The sequence below is a fragment of the Lagopus leucura genome, unplaced genomic scaffold (assembly GCF_019238085.1).
Source record: "Lagopus leucura isolate 7727_CA_CO unplaced genomic scaffold, USGS_WTPT01 Super-Scaffold_100004, whole genome shotgun sequence".
Taxonomy (NCBI): Eukaryota; Metazoa; Chordata; class Aves; order Galliformes; family Phasianidae; genus Lagopus; species Lagopus leucura.
The window spans coordinates 29,445,654-29,466,071 of NW_024962264.1; the positions used below are offsets into that span (position 1 = coordinate 29,445,654).

Sequence of the window (20,418 nt, forward strand, 5' to 3'; positions counted from 1 at the left end):
ATTGGCTGGAAACAGCTCCCCCTACTGTTTTCCTGAAATCCTCCCAAACAAAGAATCATTCTCGAGTACCTCCAAAATACTTTCAATTTTTTGATTCAGCTATAAAGGTATAAAAAGTCAGTTCCCCTGCTTGGGGTTCTTATAAAACGTTGTATAAGCCTGAGCAGCATGTAAGCTCATTAGTAAAAAGGATATGTTTGCTGTCATTGCAGGTATCTGGCTTACTTCTTCACAAAGCATTAAAATACCAGGTAGATTTTGTTTTGGGTATTGGAGAATTGATGCTTTATACGACAGGAAGGCACTGGTAAATTTTTCAGCCTTCCAAGCTGCCTGTGGTAGAGCTACACGAGCTATTCAAAAATACAAATGGAGCTTTAAAACTGGCTTTCAAAGCAATGAATGCTGTAATTTTCAGACATGTGCTGGAGCTGGCATTCATAATGAATGGACTTAAAGCTACACAACTAAAATTTCTGCTCTGCTCCTGGTAGCAAGATGAATAGTGCAATCTTCTGGAGAAAAAAGATGCTTGAATCCCTACTACAGCTGGAAATCTCTGCAAGCTTAGGAAAGAGACAACCTGAGCCTGATTTATCAGTTGCAGTGGTGAACTTTCCAGGCAGCTTGTGGCCACATCATTTAAATGGCAACACAGCTCATTAGAGAGGATAGAAATATACAGAAAAACGGAGTCTGCCCCAGTCTGCTTTGCTGAATGCCAACTGGCAGCAATCCTTCAGCACTTGGTAAAATGATAAAGTATAGTCGGGCAAATTTAGTTATTCCAGTCTGGACTGATTAGGAAATAATCCAATAGTCCTTACAGTAGGATTTCAAGTTAATGCTTCTTGTAGCTTGTAAGTTAGTTTCTAATGAAATGGATTCAGACAAATGAGATACTACTGTGTGAAAATAATCCTAGTGTACATCTCCCCTTCAGAAATACAGTTCTATAAATAATGTCATTAGAGATCCCTCTCACATGTCGCAGAAATGCATTCAAGCTGCAACAGTAACACAGATGTTGAGTTGGACTAGTTAGAACAAAACAGACTCCACCTCAAACTTCCACACTGAGTACAGAGCAGGATTAATTACTTTACACTAACTCCTGAGATGCAAGCTCTCAAAAAAGCATATTTAAACTTGAGAATCATTGGATCACAAGGTACTGAGGTGGAAGGATTGTGCTTTTCTGGCCAAGATGTCCCTCATATGGACACTGACTAGTTATCTTCAGTGTGTGTTGAAACAGGTTGAAACTTCTTCTGGTAGCCTTTTATTATATTAAAAAAAAAAAAAAACAAACAATAACAACAACAAAACCACAAAGAGATGTTCCAGGCTAATGCATCACTATCTTTGGGGCTCCCTCTTTTTGTTAAAGTTTTCACAAAATACAAAATTAAATGTCTTTTCTACATACAGAACAAAGTAGAATCAAGTAACTGATTAGAGTATGTACAAAAACTTACACATCACCTTGTTCTTTAAAAAATATAAATATCAATAATGTTCAGTAGAATGGGTTGGTTTTATTTTTAAGGCTTCATTCTTTTAGATCCTTCATTATTTAATGAGATGCCAGGTAGGCAGGAAAAGCAGGAAAGAGAGGACGTGATTTTCTTTTATTAAAAGTAACATGTTTAATTCTCATGAGAGTCTTCCTCATCTCTGTTAGGAGGAGACACAATTGAGTTTCGTTCCCCCCAGAGTGATTTAAGTTTCCAGGAAGCAGTGGTGGAAGGAAAGAAAAATAAAACCCTTATTATTGCTATTTGTTTCCTTCACCGAAATCTGGTTTTAAACCTGTCTCTGTTCACTGTCACTGTAGAGAGCCATCTGCACAGCACTTGGATTAAATAGACTCAAGCAGGAAGACTTTGCCCCAGGTCCACATGGGAAAGGTTAAAGTGAGGATGAGACTGCTGGAAGTGTTTTACCATTGACTCCAGCAGAGGTAGCAAGTGCTGCAGCTAGGGCAGCTGCTGCTGTTGCATCCCTGGGCGTGAAGTCTGTGGGGAGGCTTTCCATCAGGCACTTGAGCTGCTCCTGACCCAGTTTGATTTTATCATCTAGCTCTCGTTGCTCTATGAGGAGTGCAGACTTCATCTTTACAAAGTGCTGGTAGTCCTGGAGCTGTTCCTCAGAGAGGTAGTTGCCCAGGATCTCCAAAACCACCCGTTCTCGACGGTCGAGGTTTTCCTTCAATTCCCGGGCATCTTCATGCTGGCCAGCCAGCAGTTTCCTCTTCTCATTCAGAGAGCTCTGTACACACCAGAGAGAGCACTTCAGTATTAGCAGCACTATCACTGATACTCACTGATCCCCCCCTCTTCTGCCCCTGATACCAAATTTGCCACCTCTTGGTGAGGCAAGTTGGCTGCTAAGTTCCCAGACGCGCAGCCAGGAGCCTGCGGAAGGAGGATGAATTACTCATTGTGGGCTAAATGTGAATCCCACTAAATGTGAATATGAATGCTCTGATCAATGTGGGGTAGAAAGGACCCCAAGAAAATCAGTAAAACTTACTCAAAAGCAGCGACTGCCAGGAAAATCTGGCTCTGTCTCTTACAACCACCCAAAAAATGCTAAAATGTGTCTTCAACTGAAGTAAAAGGCAGTTGTTGCTTCACAATACAGAATACCATGCAGCCTTTCTTCCACATGCTGGTCACAGACATGCTGTGCCAAACACAGACATTGTTTGGAGAGCCATAGGATCTGAGACACTTGTACAAACGTGAACCAAGATTCCTAGGGACAGAACCATGTTTGCTCTGGCTCATACAGAATCAGTGAGGCACCTGTCTTGGAGCTTACAGAAGCAGGATCTTTTGACTGTTACAGTGGAGAAAGGCCAAGAGGCTACAGTTGTACAGATACGTACCCGCTCTTCACTGTTGGCATTTTCCCCTAGGCTACTGAGAACATTCTCTACCCGGGCCAGGCGTCCTGAGAGAGAAAGCAAGAGGTTCACCACCTTATCCAAATCGCCGATGAACATCTTGTATTTGTCAAACTCGTTTGGTTTGCATAGCTCGCTGATCAACAGCTCCACCTCCTCTCCGAGAGCATTATTCATTTTGATGTCTGCAAGTAAGCCTTCCTTTGCTTCCTTCAGGATTTCCAGTTTGTGGGTCAAGCTCCCGATGAGCTCAGCCTGTCAGAAGGGAAACACATTGCCACGCTGGTCATTACCATGATCACAGAGTTCATTTGGATGATGACAACAAGAGGATATGGTTACAGTTCATGAGGAGCAAGGTCAAGTCAGTAGCAGCTGACAAAGACGACAGCCAGAAGGGAACAGAGAACACTCTGAATTTCCACATTCAGGTGATAATCTGAATCTGATAACCTGGTAAGATTACATAAAGATATATTTGTTCTATCATCATGAACATCTTCAAAAGAGATATCCAATTTGGTGTGCCATATTCTCATATCCAGCTACATGTATCTGAAATTGTATGTACCTTCCTTCAAAATATTCTTTTAAGACTCTGGATGAAAAGAACACCGACCACATATGCTGCATCTTACAGCTCCCTGCCCCAGCCTGAAGTTTCTTGTGATGTTACATGTTGTATGACCCAGAATTGTACAAAACAACCAATAGATAAATGAATTTAAGCAGTATTATTAATGACATGACAGGAAACTGAACTGGTATGTGTGGTTACATACTTAGTAAGAAAGAAGGACACTTCCCCCTCTTACAGTACCCTGAAAGTGCTGACTGCTCCTTATTTGGCTGCCTCAGTGTTTAGATGCAAGCTTCAAATTCAGCTCTGACCAAGGAGATATCATCAGCATGATGATATCTCTGCACTGGCTGTGCAGACCCTGCCTTATACTGAGACGCACCAGAAAAGCATTCCTACGGAAGATGCTCTAAATGTACTTAGTGTCAGATCCATGAACTACAAAGCACATGCATTTTGTAACAGTAAAGGCAACTGTTTCACTGCTGAAAAAAAGGAGGTCTCCAGGGTTCAGCTACTCCAGAAGCAGCAGTGCTGCAGGTGTACTGGAGATAGAAACTTCAGTTAGGATTTAGGAGAAAGACGTATGCAAAAGCAGAAGTCTATGGCCTGAGGCTTGCAGTTCTTGCCTCTATTCAGTTGGAAGTGACAGTGTAGTGCAGGAAAAGCTCTTGATGTAAGGGATGGGTTATGCTTAATTTCTTCAATTTATGCACTGACAAAGCACCATTCTATGTATGCTAATCTACTCAGCATAATAACATTGCAGGACAAAATAGAAGCAAATCACAACATTGTTTGAAAGTATTTTCTCACAGTTTACTAACACAGCCTTCTTTCCATCAAAACTGCTGGTAATTTCAAACAGAAAAGTGTTGGTTTTTTTCAGAAGAAAGAGTATCTTTAAATCCAGGTCAGGCTTGGGGTGCTTTTGAAGCAAATGGTAATGTTGAGGCAGACACCACTAGATGGTACACTCTGTGCATCTTCTGGAGCCTGTGCTTTTCTGGCCACATTACAGTCCACTAGCAGCTTCCTCATATATGCCAAAGCTTAATAACATGCGAGCATATTCTCTAGAACAAATGTTGGGTTGCAGGTCTATGGTGGATTGACTGGTAACTCATGCCATTTCTTAATGGAGCATTCAGTGGGAGAGATCCCACCTGCTAGGATAAGGGATAGCTGCAATTCCTTTGTATGGATTCTCTCCTTACTACAACAGGTAGGATCCTGGGAGAACCAGCACTTGCCCTCCCCTTTGCCTAAGATGCCAGTGTCATTCCCAGAAGAAAGATCTGAGATCCTTATCAATTGACTTCTAGATTAAGAGCTCCTGAGGAGCAGAGGGATGGAGCCAATCTCAACAACTACAGTGGCAGGGAAGAAAACCCTGTCTCAGGATTCTGTACAGTGGACACAAAGTCTGGCATTAACCTCAGCAGGCTTTCAGGAGGCCTGAATTGCTGAGAGCTGGCAGTCACTCCTCCCTGCTGCAGAAGCTCTGCAGAACATGCAGGCCTGCTCTCCTGCCCTTGCTAGCAGGAGGCCACAGGTCTGTTGGGAGTGATGTACCTTTTTTCTGAAGGTCTGGGAGCTGGATGGGGACTACTTCTTGTTCATTAATCAGGGACTCTCCCACAATCCCAAACACACACCCAGTCCCTTTGCATGTTTACAATGGAAATGAGTTTAGTTTATCAGAATCACCTCTCAGGTTAGCTGCCTTCCCAGATAACACCTATGCAAATGAAATTTCGTACATGATATTTCATACAGAACATGAACAAACATGCTGGATGGGCCTGGTCACTCCTATCTATTTCTATTTTTCCATGCAAATGCCATCTTTGAGACTTGTCTTCCAGAGGTAGGCACACATCTCCCTGTAAACCTGTGAGATGCTTTCAGAGTCCCCTTGGAGAAGCACTCTTCTCGTGTTCACTACTTCTTACTTTTCAGGTTGGTATGAGCAGGCAGCTGGGCTTGAAGTCAATTGAGTTGATTGTGTAGTATAAGCATGGCAGGCTATGGCCTTTGTCAGGTGCTTTCGACTGGTGACATATGCACCATCATGCACTAAATATCTGTGAAATCACATATATTTGTACTGGCAAGCACAACAAATGTATCTTAGACCACAGTTCCCTAAAGGCTCAGTGAGGTCCTGCCTGCATCCCAAACACTCCACCAACTAAGGCTGATCTACTCACTCACTGCTCTTGTGTTAGATGGGAGTTCTCATTCTGGGTATCACTGTATTAAAGCCTGGAAGGAAGCAACTTTTGCTTAGCAAAAAAGTGTAAGAAAAGAAATGGTAAAGCAATGCTAAGAAGAGAGGTAACCTCTCCATGTCAGAGCTGCGGGATAAACTGCATACTCCCAAACTACACAGTCTCACATCTTCTGCACTTTTACACTTGGCGTAGGAGTGGAGATCTAGAGAGAAAATGTGAAGCTGTCCTAGAGACACATGAATTTCCCATGCTCTGAGAGACAAGGTTTGGGACCCTTTCTTTAAATCTGTGCCTGATTTCAGTGCAGGAAAAATAAAGAACTATGTTTACAGCATGAGACTTGCATAAATATTTTCATCCTTCAGTTTGTTTAATCTCTGCTCTTTGTACAAACAGCATGAACTATGAGATGTGTCACTTTGTCCACAGCAACATCTAATGTTTTATGTTTACAGGCAGGTCTGGGTGCTTTTGACGTGAAGATAGGAGTTGTGTAGAGAGACACAGACATGCGAGTACCTGCGTGCGGCTCCTTGGAATTTGTGAGCTTCACAACATATCTGTAATTAGCAAGTAACCGATAGGAGACACTACAGGGGCAAATTAGGGAGCCCTGCAAAAGCCCTGGAAGATGGAGTATCCAAACTTAAAGCAAGAAGCTCAGTGGACAGTGAAACATAGCTGCAGCACAAGAGCAAAATGTATCCTGCTTCCCTGCCCTGCTCTCCCACTCCCTGCCCAAGTCATCACATCAAGGTTGTGCTGACTGAATTGCTGAGGAGTGCAGTTTCCTGAACATTAGTGAAACAAAAAGGTGTGGTGAAAAGGAGTAACCAACGTTTTTCTGGAAGCGGCGTGTGCAGACAACAGGTGAAATGGGTAAACTGCCAGGAGGAAAACCATAGGGTGAAACTTTATCCAGAAAGATGGTACAGTAACTAGCAGGACTACATTCCTATTTCTAAGCCAGCATGTCCTTACTGAGGTCACTCCACTTCTGCCTTTTTCTGTCTTGCTGTGAGGCAGTGACTGCCTCTTACAACCTATATACTCAGCCTTTGGCACAATACAGGCCATCTTCATAGTTGTGCATGATTTGTACTCAAACATGCAGTCAGATTAGCCCGCTTTGCTCTCTGGATCATTGTAACGAAGCTTCTCAAGTAGCCTAAATGCATCCAGCTTCCATACACCTTGGGGCTGTATCAGCCAAATGCTGAATTCAAATAGAAATGCACTTTACTCTAGGGTTTGTAATTATTTCATGAATGTAACTAGGAAGTGGTGATGTGTGCTTTGAATTTACCTTCTTCTCGTTGATGTCCAACAAGTCCTCCTCCTCCTCCCCTACTTGTGGCAAATCTTTGATTTTATTCAGTAGTTCTGCTTTGGGTGCTGAAACATTATAATAAGCAGGGCAGGTGACCATAGTTACAGGAGCTTCCTTTTCTTCTTTCCTACATCACAGCGAAGAAAAAGGAGTTCAGTATGAGCCTTTTTGCCACGCCTAGATCCACGGTCTTCTAGCACTCCCTCTTCAGTACCCCCTTGGTATTAACCACAAAGGAAATAGCGGATTCTCAGCAGCAGAGGGTGCACGTCAGCTGCTTTCGTCTCTCCTGTGCACAACTACTTTGTTTAAATACCGACTGGCTAACAGCTCTAAATAGGGCCAGATCTTTGCTGTAGATAAATCAGCACAGCTCAGCTGGTGATGATTAGACTAGCATCAATCATTACAACTTATTTCTGTGCAGTTCTGCAGCTAGTTCTCCAGCTGGGAGTCTGTTTCTTTGAGTAGTCACACTGCAGGTCGTGGACTGGTTTTTGCATCTGGTTGCAATCAGGCACACCCACCTCTCCTTCCCAAACTAGGCCCCTCATTATCTTTTTCCCACCACTGTTATGGTCCTGATTTTACTCTCACACTTGACATGGCTCATTTCCTGTCCCACTATCAAGTTCAGCATTGTTTTCTAATGCATCCTGGAGAAATGAGCTCATCTACAAAAGAACTGATGAGAAAAGTCATTCAAAAATGCCCTGCCAATCCTCGCTCCTGGGACCAGAGAAACTCACCTTCTGCCACTGTCTATCTACAATGATTAGTACATATTCTGCACAAGCTCATCCCTTAAAGCAAGGAAGCAGCGAATTCTGCTGCAAAGTTAACCACAATCACAATGAACAGTGCTTACGTGTTATCTTCTGCTACTGTCCTGCTAGCTTTCTTCTGTGTCATCTTCCTTTTCATGTTGTTCTCCTTCAGCAAGCTGGTTCCACTGGGGAAAAGCCCCTCCATTAAGTCCATGGTTGTCTTCATTTTGGAGTCAGGATCCAGGATATCAGCCAGAGACTTGTCTTTATGGACAATCTCTTTTGCTAAAGCCTCTGACTTAATATCCTCTGGGCTTTTTTTCTTTGTCTTCATTGGAGGACATGTGTTGAATGTCCCAGAGTCTGCACCACTATTTTCTGACTCTGTGGTGATAACTGCTGGTTCTCTCTGGTTGCCCTCAGGTTGAGTTGTGGGTTCTCCATTAGAGCTTTGAGGCCCTTCAGAAGTAGCTGATTGGTGCTGCTTATCCACAGCAGGTGAAGAATTAGTCCTCTTTGATAAAGATGGTGAGAAGGACCAATTATTTTCACTGACATTCGTGCCCAACCCTGTTATCTCCCTCTTGGCCAGGGCTTTGGAAAAGCTTTTGAAGCTGCTACGGACAGAAAAATTCTGTGAGATGAAGATAAACTTACCACACAGGATGTTTGTGAACACATGATGAAAGCCTAAGACAAGTAAGTTTTCCTTCTCACATATTCATTTCTGTCTCTTACTTTGCCCACACTGTGAAGCTACTGGCACCAGAAGCATTCCATTCCTTCAATCTGGATGCTGCCATTTTGTCATTCCACCGTAGAAAGCACCAGTGAGTGTCAGTTTGTTTTGTGCTCATGGGAGACATTGAGTCTCACCACTTGGGAATGCCAGCCTGAGCAGTCCACGCTTGATATGGCCTTTTCATGTTAAGAAAGCCCTAGCCAGACTCTTCCCTGGAGGAAGAATCCCTCTTTCCTCCTTGATAGTAAGGGAAGTTGTGCCGAGTTAGATCGCTGGGCGCTTAGCCCCTACCCCAATCCTTCAGGACAAATGCACTATACAGTGTTACTGTGACATATTAGTGCTGTTGCTTTTTGGCACATGGTTGCTGTTTCGTAACAGGAGTGTTTTGTGCCAGATATAAAGTGTATTCTGGGAATTCTAACAGTTTGGAAAAACGTGAATTTTCATACTTTTCTCTCAGAAAACAGTAAACTAATAGTAAGCAACTATTCTTACTCTTCATGCTGGTGTGTGAGAAGAAACCCCACTGAAATCTATACAGTAATTGCAGGGAGCATGCAGGATATTTTCTCACTTATAACCCTCTTTGCCTTGCCCACTACACACCTGTCAGTGTATCTGCTGATGGACACAAAGCTTTTAGCCTTCATTCTTTGTGACCTGACCTGTCCATATCATTTAACAATGCTCTTGGCAGCTAGCAAAATCCTGGGGCAGTGAGTCTGTCTGTCTGTCCCTCTCCCCTTATAATCTGTGCAATCCCCTGCAAAGCTTCACACTCGGCTAGCAGCTGTGGGTGGATTGTTGCAGAATGCCAAGCTGTGGAGGTCAGTCACATTTGGCTAGAGCCCCACATATCTTACTGTATATGGCCCTACAGTGCCCGAGATGCTGTGTGATAGCTCTCCCTTACCTCACTTTGTCCTCTGTGAGCCTGGTGGACGTGTCTCCAGCTGCCCCGTATTCCTCAAGTGCAGTTGGTGGGGAAGGAGGTGGGAATTCCTCCGTGCCATTCGCAGAAGTGCAAGAGCTCAACTCAGGAAGAGAATGGGGTGGCAGTGGGGGTGAGAAGGCCGGAGCAGTGACAGCAGGCTGGGAAGGCATGATGAACACCTCATCATCTTCATCATCCTGCAGCAGCGGTGGAGGCGTGAGCTGCAGGCATGACTCTGAGATCCGGAGGTGAGTTGTCGCCTGGGGAGAAGGAGTCTCTGGGTCAGAGGAAGTGCTGCTCTGTGTTGGAAGGGACTGCCACCTCTGGGAGAACTTTGGCCCATCTGCTGGAGGAGGCACCACAGCATGTGGCAAGCTGTTGTCTTTGACTGAGTGAGCCCACATCACTCTGTGTGGGAGGGATCTTTGCAGCAGCCCTGCTTTCCTTCTGCATACAATGTCCTCTTCAGGAGCCTCGACGGACCTATCCTGAACAGCATCCAAAGACGGTGCCTGAGCAGTAGTGCTGCCCCCAAAAGGAAAAGCATCTTGTTCGGCATGGTGCTGTCTCAGAGCCTGGCCATCACCTGTGGCCTGCAAGTCGGAGGCAGGTGTACTAGGGGAGGACTGGCTAGATGCAGAAGGAATGAGGAACATGGATTTAAAGCCTTGCTTTTGCTCAGGATAGTGACTCCTTGCCTCTGTTGGAGACGGAACAAATGCAGAACTCCTGCCATCTTGTCTGGAAAGTTCTGAGACCTTATGGTTCTCGGTCAGTGCAGAAGACCCAGTACCAATCTCACTGATGTGGTGTGGATGGGGATAATAACTTGTAAATGTCATTTTTTCTGAGTGGCTTCTTTCTTTCTTGCTGAAAGACCTACAAAAACAAGAGATAGACCACTTTATAATAATTAATCAAGGATCAGGAAAAGCTACTGTACACCTGCTTAGAGATCAAATTAGGCAACCATTCTGGAGGCCTGAGTCAGTGCCTGCTAATCCACATGAGGTTCAGTCATGATTTTGAAATGCAGAGGTAAATGCAGTCTACTAGCTCTAGGGACACTAAGCCAGATCCACTCCCACTCACCATCTCCTACAATTTTCAGTGTGAGCCAGACCACACAGATCTGTGCACACACACAGTGAGCATCACAGCAAAAACTCAGTAGAAAAAACTCTTGGAAAAATCTGATTGCCTTGCTTCCCTTCAGTCTCATTTGGATTCTGTTTATTACAGATAAAGGGGAGAGGCACAGGTAGTGAATGCAGTAAGGAAAATTATTTGACATAGTCTACCATCAGACAATGGACATATATATGACACAGTCTACCATCAGACTACATCAATTGCTGTAAAGTTTGACAATTAGTCTGGAGTACTGCGTCCAGGCCTGGGGACCCCAGCACAAGAAAGATGCAGAGCTCTTGGAACAGGGAGGACCACTAAGATGATCAGAGGGCTGGAGCACCTCTCCTGTGAACAAAAGTTGAGGGAACTGGGCTTGTTTAGGTTGGAGAAGAGAAGGCTCTGGGGAGACCTCATTGTGGCCTTCCAATATTTGAAGGGAGCATATAAACAGGAAGGGCCATGACTGTTTACATGGGTTGATAGCGACAGGAGAAGGGGAGATGGTTTTAAACTGAGACAAGGGAGGTTTAGGTTAGATATTAGGAGGAAGTTCTTAACACAGAGGGTGGTGACACACTGGAACAGGTTGCCCAAGGAGGTTGTGGATACCCCATCCCTGGAGGCATTCAAGGCCAGGCTGGATGTGGCTCTGGGCAGCCTGGTCTGGTGGTTAATGGCCCTGCACATAGCAGGGGGTTGAAACCAGATGATCTTTGAAGTCCTTTTCAACCCAGGCCATTCTATGACTCCCTGATTCTATGAATTTCCACCTTATGGACCAAAAAAATCCTATCACGTTATTTGCTCCCTTTGGGAAGTACTATTGTAAAGATTGCGCTCTTTTTATTAAAAAAAAAAAAAGTGAAGTAAAAATGCGCTACTTTGACTTCACAGAAAAATTTAAAAAGCTCTTACAAATGTTGGGATTCCATTAGGTAAAAGAGTTCCACTTATGCTTGCAGTTGTTACAAAAAAAATCACAACATTCTTCAAGCACATGTTACGGTTGCAAACAAAGAAGATTATATTATTCTTTCCTTATCTTTTAACAGATAATCATGTAAGCCTAAGAAACAGGGTCTGGCCTCTGAAGCAAGGATCCTGCTCAGAATATGTAGTCAAACCTACTTGCTTGTATGGTTATTTAGTTGGAAAACAAAATGAGCTGTAATAATAGCACTAGAAGATGCAAGAGAAGATGGCCTAAAAACATGAGGCCAGACCATAAAACAATAAAACACAATAAAGCTGTACTGCCAACGCATTTTCTGTTCTCGAGACACATTGTTCAAGCACTCTTACGCTTACTTCCAGCCCATCATGTTTGAGACTTGGGGCCCAAATTCGTTCCCAGGCATGCTGGTACAAATTAAAAACAACTCTGACAAAGACATGGGTCGTTCTGGCTTTATTCTGGTGTAACTGGGAACAGAATTTGGCAGCCTTTGCCTGAAGGCAACTTCCCAGACAGAATACTCTTGGTATTGTCTGTGGTTCCTGGACAGTAGCAATGTGTATTCTTTTAAGATGCTCAGTATTTGTCAGAAACACCAGATGGTAATTCTCTAATTTAAAGATCTCTCCTACTGTGGAGGCAACTGTGGGTTCTAAAACTGGTGGAGCAACAATCATTCCTGGCAGTGCTTATGAGCCAGCTATTGTGTGACACCTGCAGAGTAGATCAGTAGCATAGAGCATAAGTTATGCAGCATGTGTGACAAGACCAAATGCTCATTTGTGTAAGCTGACCATCTGATAATTTTCCTCCTTGATCAAGAGAGATGGTACAGATGGTCCCATCTCCTCTTCATCACATTAAATGGTTGTGTTCCAAGGGAACCTTAGAAGTGCCTGGTACTGACTCTCCAGAAGGGCATGTGCATGCAGTATGATGCAAGCAATGATAGGATGGTGATGGTTATACATGAGAGGACTGGCTAAAAAATAGCTGACAATCACAGGACAGACACGGATTTGCATCTTTTAAGAGATGGCTTAAAGATGTTGCAGTAATCCTGTTTTACCCAGACTGTGATATACTCACACCAGAGTAGGAGAAGGTTCAATGCTATCCTGATAGCAGAATGCCTCCTGAATATGGCTAAGGATCTAGTTTACACGTCCTTATAACTTTGCAGAGGATTCATATCTTGTTCCCACTGAGACTTAACTGCAAAACTTCTTCTCACCTCAGGAACACAGTATCAGAACACTTCTGCTTTCAAAAATCCTGCCCACTCTTACTTAGTCCACTCCAAGGTCAGAAATACGTATATTAAAAAAAAACATTCAACAGCAAAGGCTTAATGGGGAGTGCTTTGAAGCCTTTGTGGTGGGAACCTGCATCCTCAGAGACAAGGGCTTTTTCTTGTCTTCTCTCATCCAATTCTGATCTAGAGGGGAAAGCAACCTCACATCTCCCAGAAGAAATGTGCTTGCAGAACATGCAAGACACCAACAGAGCAGAAACTTTATAAGAATGTTGGGTTAATACCAACAACGTTTGTATAACGAAGCATGAAAATGAGAATCCTACCCTTTGTGCCACAATAAGCTTTTTTTTTCAGTCTGGATGATCTGTTTCATTATATAGAAAATAGTTTGGATTTAAAAAAAAAAAAAGAAAACAGAAACCAGTTTTTGGGAAGAATGATGAAATGCCAGCTGTGATGTACTCTCAAGGAAACAGAAAAGAAAAAAGGAAAAAATTATTCTGAATTTAAGAGGAAGGGTGCGTTTTAGGCAGTCATAAAAGGACAAGCCTGAAAGCAGAATGAGCCCTTTAAAACAACATTTATGTTTTCTTAGGAAGAAAAAATTTGCCAGCCACAGACGAAGTAAGATCCAGCTAGACTAGATGCTTTCCCCTACTTGCAGCTGCAACTCCTTTCCCAGAGCTGCAGAGTGAAACTTCGGAGACAGCAGTGTTAATCCCAGTGTGACAACAGAGTGGGACAACATTTACTGCAAGTTTGTAAAAGAAACAGAGCTCATTTGTGAGTAATTATTTTGGTCTCTCTTGATGGTTTTTACTGTAAGCTAACGGTTAGCTGTTTGGGCGCTCAGAGCTTAGGGCAAGCATCTATTTATTATTTAAATGTAAGTATGGCAAGATCAACTTCAGTCCTAGTTAGCTTCAAAACAACCTATTGCTAAAAGAATAGTTACAAAAGTCCCAATATTATGCGTTTTATTATTACACTCTTCTATTCTTAAAAACATTTGTCTCTGTCCTGTTGCTGAGCAAGATATCCTGCCTACACAAAATAAAGCAGCCTAGATGCAAAGCTCTCAGATAAATGAGATCTCCCTGTTTTAGCTCACACAGATGTTCATTCGCTTCTGGGGAGGCAGCATCCAGGACTGGAGAAAGCCAGACAAAGAGAGATATCATGGTATATTTTCCTTTGGAGTCCTTCAGTTCTGATAATTTCTAACAGTAGATAAAACACATTTGGAAGGTACATGATTTGTCTGTTGCTGCAGAAACACACACCAAAACAACATGACTGTGGAGAAAGAACTTACAGTGAGTTAATGTCTGCAGTGGGAAAAACAGCTCATGACAACTTACTCCTTCTAACTCCACTGGGCAGAGCATGCTCCTATCTGCATCCACACAGACTTCTCTAGTTTGTCCCTAGCCACCCACTGACACAGACAGCACACCACAACTGCTGCTAGCAGCCAGGTAATAAGAGCTGATCCTGAAGTGATAAAGGGGACAATAACATGTACCCACCTGGCTCCTGCACTGATCACATAGAAAGGATCTCTCCCCATGGCACCAAATTCACTGCTTTCTCTTCTCAGCAGGTCCTGGAGTGGAAAGACAGCATTATCAGAAACAAATGAAAGAAAGCAATAAAACACTGATGCTCCCTACTAAGAAGCCACAGCACGTACCACACATTACTCATAGTTAGGCCCTGCCTTCTCTAAAAACATGCCCAAATGTATCAGTGGAGCTGGGTGCTCACTGATGTTTAAATATGCAAGCAAGAAGCTGAGGTATCATTAAAACAGCCTTAACCAGAGAAGTTGGACGGTGAACAAACTGTGCCCAAACCCAGCACCAAAACAAGAGGAAAATGCTGCAGAGAGATGCTGAGTAGCACAGAGGTCGGGAGCTCCAGTCACAAGCAGGTGTGCTGAAAAACATCACCAAGTTTTGCATTCACTTTTCGAAAACTGAAGTGCTGAACCAACTCCTCTTTGGGCATCTGATCTAAAACCAGAGAAATTTCAGAGCTGAAATAGCTTTGTGAATCTGACTCTTTATGCCGTGAGATACCAGACTACTATGAGACATGAAAGCAAATGCTATGCCTGCTTTTGAAGAGGTTGGTATTTTCTCCCAAATGACCTTTTCAGCACAGTGCAACCCATTGCCCCCTTTCCCACACCCTTCCTTGTTTGTTTTTTTGGCCAGTGTTGCTACAGGGTAAGGGTAAGAGCAGGTCTTAATTTAGGAGTTGGAGAGCTGGAAGATATGCAGGCTGAGACAGATTTAAAAAGCAGAAGGGAAAGAAGGCTGAGAATCTGCTCTGAAGATCGAGCGCTAATAATTCCACACGGCTATCTATTTCCTTATATCTCTAAACAAATTCCTACAGTGACATTGCAATGTGATTTATATGTAGCACAGAAGGAATATAATACACTGTACACAAGGCCCTGCAAAATATACAGTGAGACAGAGAAGTCTGCTGCTAAACTGGAAATAAACATTTCCCACAAAAAAATCACCAGAGGTCCCAGAAAACCCCAACCACCCGGTTGCTCTGACTTTGTCCCTCACTTTTCTTTTACTGTTGTATTGGAGATGGTTCAGAAACAAACTGAGTTAAGAGAGCACTCAAATATGCTTTCAAACAGACACTTAAATGTTGCCGTATGTTTGAAGTCAAACGTGCTTTCCTGAATTAGGAATTAAGAACAGGATTTTCACTGCCTCTGTGATAAATACTCACTCCAGAAGTGGATACAGCCAAAGCTCTCTGGAAAAGAGCAGCAAGGTCTCTACCCTCTTTCTGGATTTGAAAGAAGACACTGGAAGATGCTGTGAGCAGCTCTGCACCACTGTTTACCATGTCTCTTGAGCTAGCTTCCACCAGGCAGCACTCTGATTTGGCTGATGAACGTACACAAGACTAAAAATGAGCCAGCAAGGGAAACATTAAGGATTTCAAGAACTTCCCTGCATGTCTCCTGCATGAGACAGCAGGCCTGTTAAATGTGAACTGTTAATTGGCCACTGGGATCTGAGGTCTGTGGAGAGAGGGTATTCAGAATGTAACACCAAGGGGTCTGGGCGGATGACTCCTTCACCTGCCCAGAGCACTCTCCCCATATTCCTTTCTGCATTACTCGATTCAGTATCCCTTCACTGGGATATTCCTTCCCTTCATAATCCTTCTGGGCAGCAGTAAATGTTTGAATAGCAGGAAGGGTCCTGGGTCTCAGATGCCCTTTAAATATGCAGGCCTGCCCAAACACTCAGACTATTCGCAACAAGAAGCTTGCTCACACATTCAGGCCGCTTCCTCCCTCTCTCTGCAACAGAGCCTGGTGTGAAGACAGGGACAGGGGAGCAGGCTCACCATTGCTGTAGATCACAGTGGCTTGAGCAGCTGCAGTTACCTAAACAGGTCTGTACAGATTTCAGCCTGAGCAGTTGTTCTTTAAGAAGTAAGCCCATTTCCACTATTTACTGTCAGTGAAGTCAGTCAAATTCCCTGTTCATGACACATCAGTGCTATGTTCCCAACCACCAAGCAGGGGACATGGAGAGAGCGGACTGGGTCTCCACTAAATTTTCTCCACGTTTCCCTCCAGTGCTGGAGGCAAAACTTAGCGGTTACTTGGCAGTGCCTGTCCTGAGCATTTCCCAGCACTGTCAGACACAGCACGGGCAGGGACAATTTCAAGTTGCCTTTAAAATCCTCTGCTTTGCACTAGGGAAGTGGGCTAAGGAAAAACAACAGCGGCAGCATGGAGTACACCCCACCACAAACATCCCAGTGCTTTCCCATTGATGCTGGCAGATAAGCACATGACACTTCAGATGGTCTGCCAGGGACAGGAAGCACACAAGCATGTTATCAGCAGATGCACTGAAATCCCTGCATCTGTGAAATCCCTGAAGGAGCCCCAGCAGTAAGAAAGCAGAACAAAAGCAATAACTCAGCAGCATGCAATTAAACAGCATCCTAATGTAAAAAAAATAAATGGTCTTATCTCAGCATGCATTCAACCTTTCAGTACCAATGAAGTTAATGCCAAGACTGAGCATCAGTCTGTTGCCTGACATACCCCGTTTCCCTGCTTTCTTGAACAGATAATCCAATTTCCACATACCTGGTGTTTTTTATCTGCTATGGGCGAAGATCTGGAACGTGTGTGCACAGGGACACATGCATTCCTTTGCTGATTGTCATATCTATCAAGCAAGTCTTCCACAGACACTGATTTCCCAGATTTCCTGGGTGCTTCAAAGCTCTGCTCCTTCTTCCCATAGCAAGGCTGGCCCTGCGGGTGCAAAGGGTCTGTCTGCGTGCCTTTGGTGAGCTCCATTTGGGCTCTATAATCCCGACACCTGTCTGTTTTCGATCTGCTCATGATCGAGCTGTCCCAGCGTCCTTTCTTCTGCTCATCCCCACTCCCATCAAAGCAGCCCGTCAGCCCGGGAGGAAGGGTGGAAGACACCCGCCCTGTCCTGGCTATCCGCTCAACAGACTCCCTCCGGCGGAAGAGGTTCTGATCCTGGAGAGAATTCATGCTGGAGGCAGAGGAAAGGCTCTGGCTGTCCTGGCCACCTGCTTGCAGGTAGGAGCTGTGGGATCGCTCCCTGAGCAGCCCACCGTCCTGTGAGGATGGTCGTTTGCCCGTTTTGCGCTCAATGTAGTCGGCGAGGGCATTCTGCTGGAGTTGCTTGAGCTCTGGCTTAGAGAGGCTGACAGCGGAAGAAGCTTTGCCATCCCTTTCAAAGATCTTACGCCTATCAGCCACCGTGTTCTCTGGGAAGACAAAATGGAGGCCCTTCTTCTGGAAGGAGAAAGGTGATGGCTCCCCATCAGAGATGCCCACCTCATTCATCTTCTCTGGCTCCGAGTAAGACCGCTTCTTCTGTTCTGCTGTCAGCCGCTTCCGGCCCCCGATACGCAAGATGTGAGGTGTCCTGGAGTAGTCCAGGGCAGAGAGGCTGCCTTCCGTTGGCGTGACGCTGTGTCTCTCCTTTGGGGTGTGGGGAGACGCCGCCATGCTCCTCATGCCCACATGAGCTGAGGCAGGCCTCTGGATCGCCCTCTTGGGCATATTTGCAAATGGGGGGCTGATGCGCCGGAAGGAGGTGGCCCTCAGCACTCGGGACTGTGCGTCTTTAATGCTGTTCCTGTAGGCCCTGTTGAACGGTGTGTCCAGCTGTGACCCGTGGGCATCCTGGATGTTGTCCTTCCAGAGGACTTCTTTCTCAGGCTCCCCTCCCAGCTGGAATGTGCTTTTGCTCCTTGGCAGCTGGGCCACCCTTATTTGCACTTCATTTTCAGGACACGTGTCATAGTACTCATTGCATCTTGCCTGCTTCGCTGAAGCTGCCATCTGCAGCTCCACACAGCGCCAATCAGCCTCTTCCAACTTCCCGTTCCTGACAGAGGGGCTGGAGACTCTGCTCATCTCACTGGGCAGCTGGGTGCCAAGTTTGCTCCGCATATCCTCTGGGCTGCTTGGAGAGCTCTTGGTGCTGGAGGTCTGGCTCACCCTGCTGAGCCCATAATGCTGGCCAAAGCTGGGAACACCAGCACTCTGGGGCCGGTGAGTGCTTTGCTCTCGCTGCTCAAACTTACTGACCTTCTCTAGCACAGAGCAGCGGGACTTGCTGGGATCTGGTTTGCCATGAAGAACACCTTGGGTGCTGCTAGAGCTGAGCCGGCTCCTCCCAAGATCAGAGGTCTTTGGGTGCTGCAAAGGAATCTCCTCATATTTTGGCTCTACAGCATGAAATGGGGCCATGCTCTTGCCCTCGTCCTGCCTCGTAAGGGCCTGCGGGTCTGCATCACTGCGTTGTCCTCTGTGATCCCTCTCCTCTTTGGTGCTGTTGTTCAAGTAGGACAGCTTGGCACTGGAATAATTTTCACATGGCTCAGAGCTACTTTGCCTCCTGGAGCTCTCAGGGATGTTCTGCAAAGAAGAGAAGCTATACTGCCTGGATTTGTTGTGACCCCACTGGAGGTGCGTGGCAGCATCTCTCTCATTTATCTGTATGTTGCCATTTTTGTCAGCCTGGCATTCAGCCTCCCGGTTCTCTCTGGACTGGTAGGGGCTTTTTCTCTCACCGGCATCTCTTGGCTGGATCTGCAGGGCTTGAAAGCTGTGTTTAGAGGCCTGTGCAGGACTCACAGCATCTCGGTTGCAGTGTGCTGCCTTGTAAGAGGGTAACAACTCCTCCTTCCTTGACATGCTTAAGTAGACTTCTGTGTTATGAAGTTTTTGCTGGACAAGCTGTGCTGTGGCATCATGCTTTCTCTCAGCATCTGGGGGCTCGTAAAAAACAGCCGATCTGTTTGTAGTACTTTGGTTTCCATTCTCATCAAAGCCCAGGGTGCTGCTGGCTGCACCTTTGTCATACGAGACTGGAAAAGATGAAGAGTAGCCACTTTCTTTGGCCAGAGCTGGAAAAAGAGTCCCATTATTGCTTGCAGAAGGCTGGGGCACCTGGGCATAGTGTGGCTCTGGAGAAGGTACTGGGTAAACTCCGGTAGGCAGCAGGGGCTGCCCTGGGTGGGAATAGCTCTGCTTGGGCTTCACTGTGGGACTACTCTCCGGGCTCTTCTCCACCACTGTGTGCAGCTGCCCTTCCTCAAAGTGGGTCTTCAGTAGAGGTCCCTGGGAGAGTGGGCTGACAAGAGGAGACCAGGACCCTTTCAGCTGGCTTCGGCTAGGCTTGTTCAGATCAAGGCCAGAATATGAGCTGGGTCTCTCGTGATGCCTGATGGCTGCATAGCTGTCACTGCGAGTGGGAGGCAAGGGAGGTCCCTTGTGGGGCTTGCTTTCGCTGTCTGAGCAGCCCTGGCCTGACGGCACCCAGGAGGGAGCTGTGCTGTTCCGGCTGAAGTTGTGGAGCCTGCCATGGCCGCGGCCATTCTGCAAGATCCGGGCCTCACTGCTTGGAAGCAAAGCAGAGGACTTCACCTCGTACTCCTCAGAAATCCTTCGCTGAGAGTCGTAGACTGTCTTGACATACCTGATGTCAGCTTGCTTCATGCCCTCTGGTAGGCTGCTGCGGGAGTGCATGCTGTCTGTGGAGCAGGAGTGCTCCTTGCTGAATGGCGAAGCAGCGTACTCGGGAATGCTGGAGTTGGTGGAGAAGGAGCTGTAGGCTGAATCTCTCTTGCTGTGCAGGTGGGAGAGCTGGTCGATGCTGTTGGTGGATTTGGCTGGGGACAGGTGACAAGGATGGTAGCCAGGGGAGGAGTGGTCCAAGCTTTCCATGCTGCCCTGGGAACTGTACTGGTCAGGGCTTCTCCTCAGATAGCCATGCTCATAGCCAGAGAGATCGCTGGTTGAGGAGCTGGGGAAGAGTGAGAGAAGAGCAAGAACCCACTGTTAGCAGAGAAGAGGCACAACTTTTAAGTGAGCTCAGAAGAAAGATGTTTAGCTTTGAGACGTGCAGATGAAAACCCATATTTGGGCCTTGCTCCATCCCCTGTTTGCAGTCATCTCAGTTCACTAAAAGGAACTACTTGACATTGCAACACATGGCTCTTATTTACCACCAAGGGG

The 20,418-nt window shown here is 45.6% G+C and overlaps 1 protein-coding gene across 3 annotated transcripts in view; it reads right to left on the reverse strand.

The window, feature by feature from the left end:
* SHROOM3 (shroom family member 3) overlaps window positions 1–20,418 on the reverse strand; it is a 30,818-nt gene continuing 10,400 nt past the window's right edge. Inside the window, exons 4-10 of one of the 3 annotated variants that reach the window (XM_042870497.1) lie at window positions 16,999–20,206; window positions 14,381–14,457; window positions 9,484–10,383; window positions 7,927–8,439; window positions 7,035–7,185; window positions 2,894–3,166; window positions 1–2,271 (exon numbers count right to left, since the gene is read on the reverse strand). In XM_042870497.1, coding sequence (XP_042726431.1) covers window positions 1,912–2,271; window positions 2,894–3,166; window positions 7,035–7,185; window positions 7,927–8,439; window positions 9,484–10,383; window positions 14,381–14,457; window positions 16,999–20,206 — 5,482 coding nt within the window. In that variant the 3' untranslated portion in view covers window positions 1–1,911. Of the gene's footprint in view, window positions 2,272–2,893; window positions 3,167–7,034; window positions 7,186–7,926; window positions 8,443–9,483; window positions 10,384–14,380; window positions 14,458–16,998; window positions 20,207–20,418 lie in introns of all 3 variants that reach the window. The other 2 variants (XM_042870496.1, XM_042870495.1) reach the window with 2 other exon arrangements.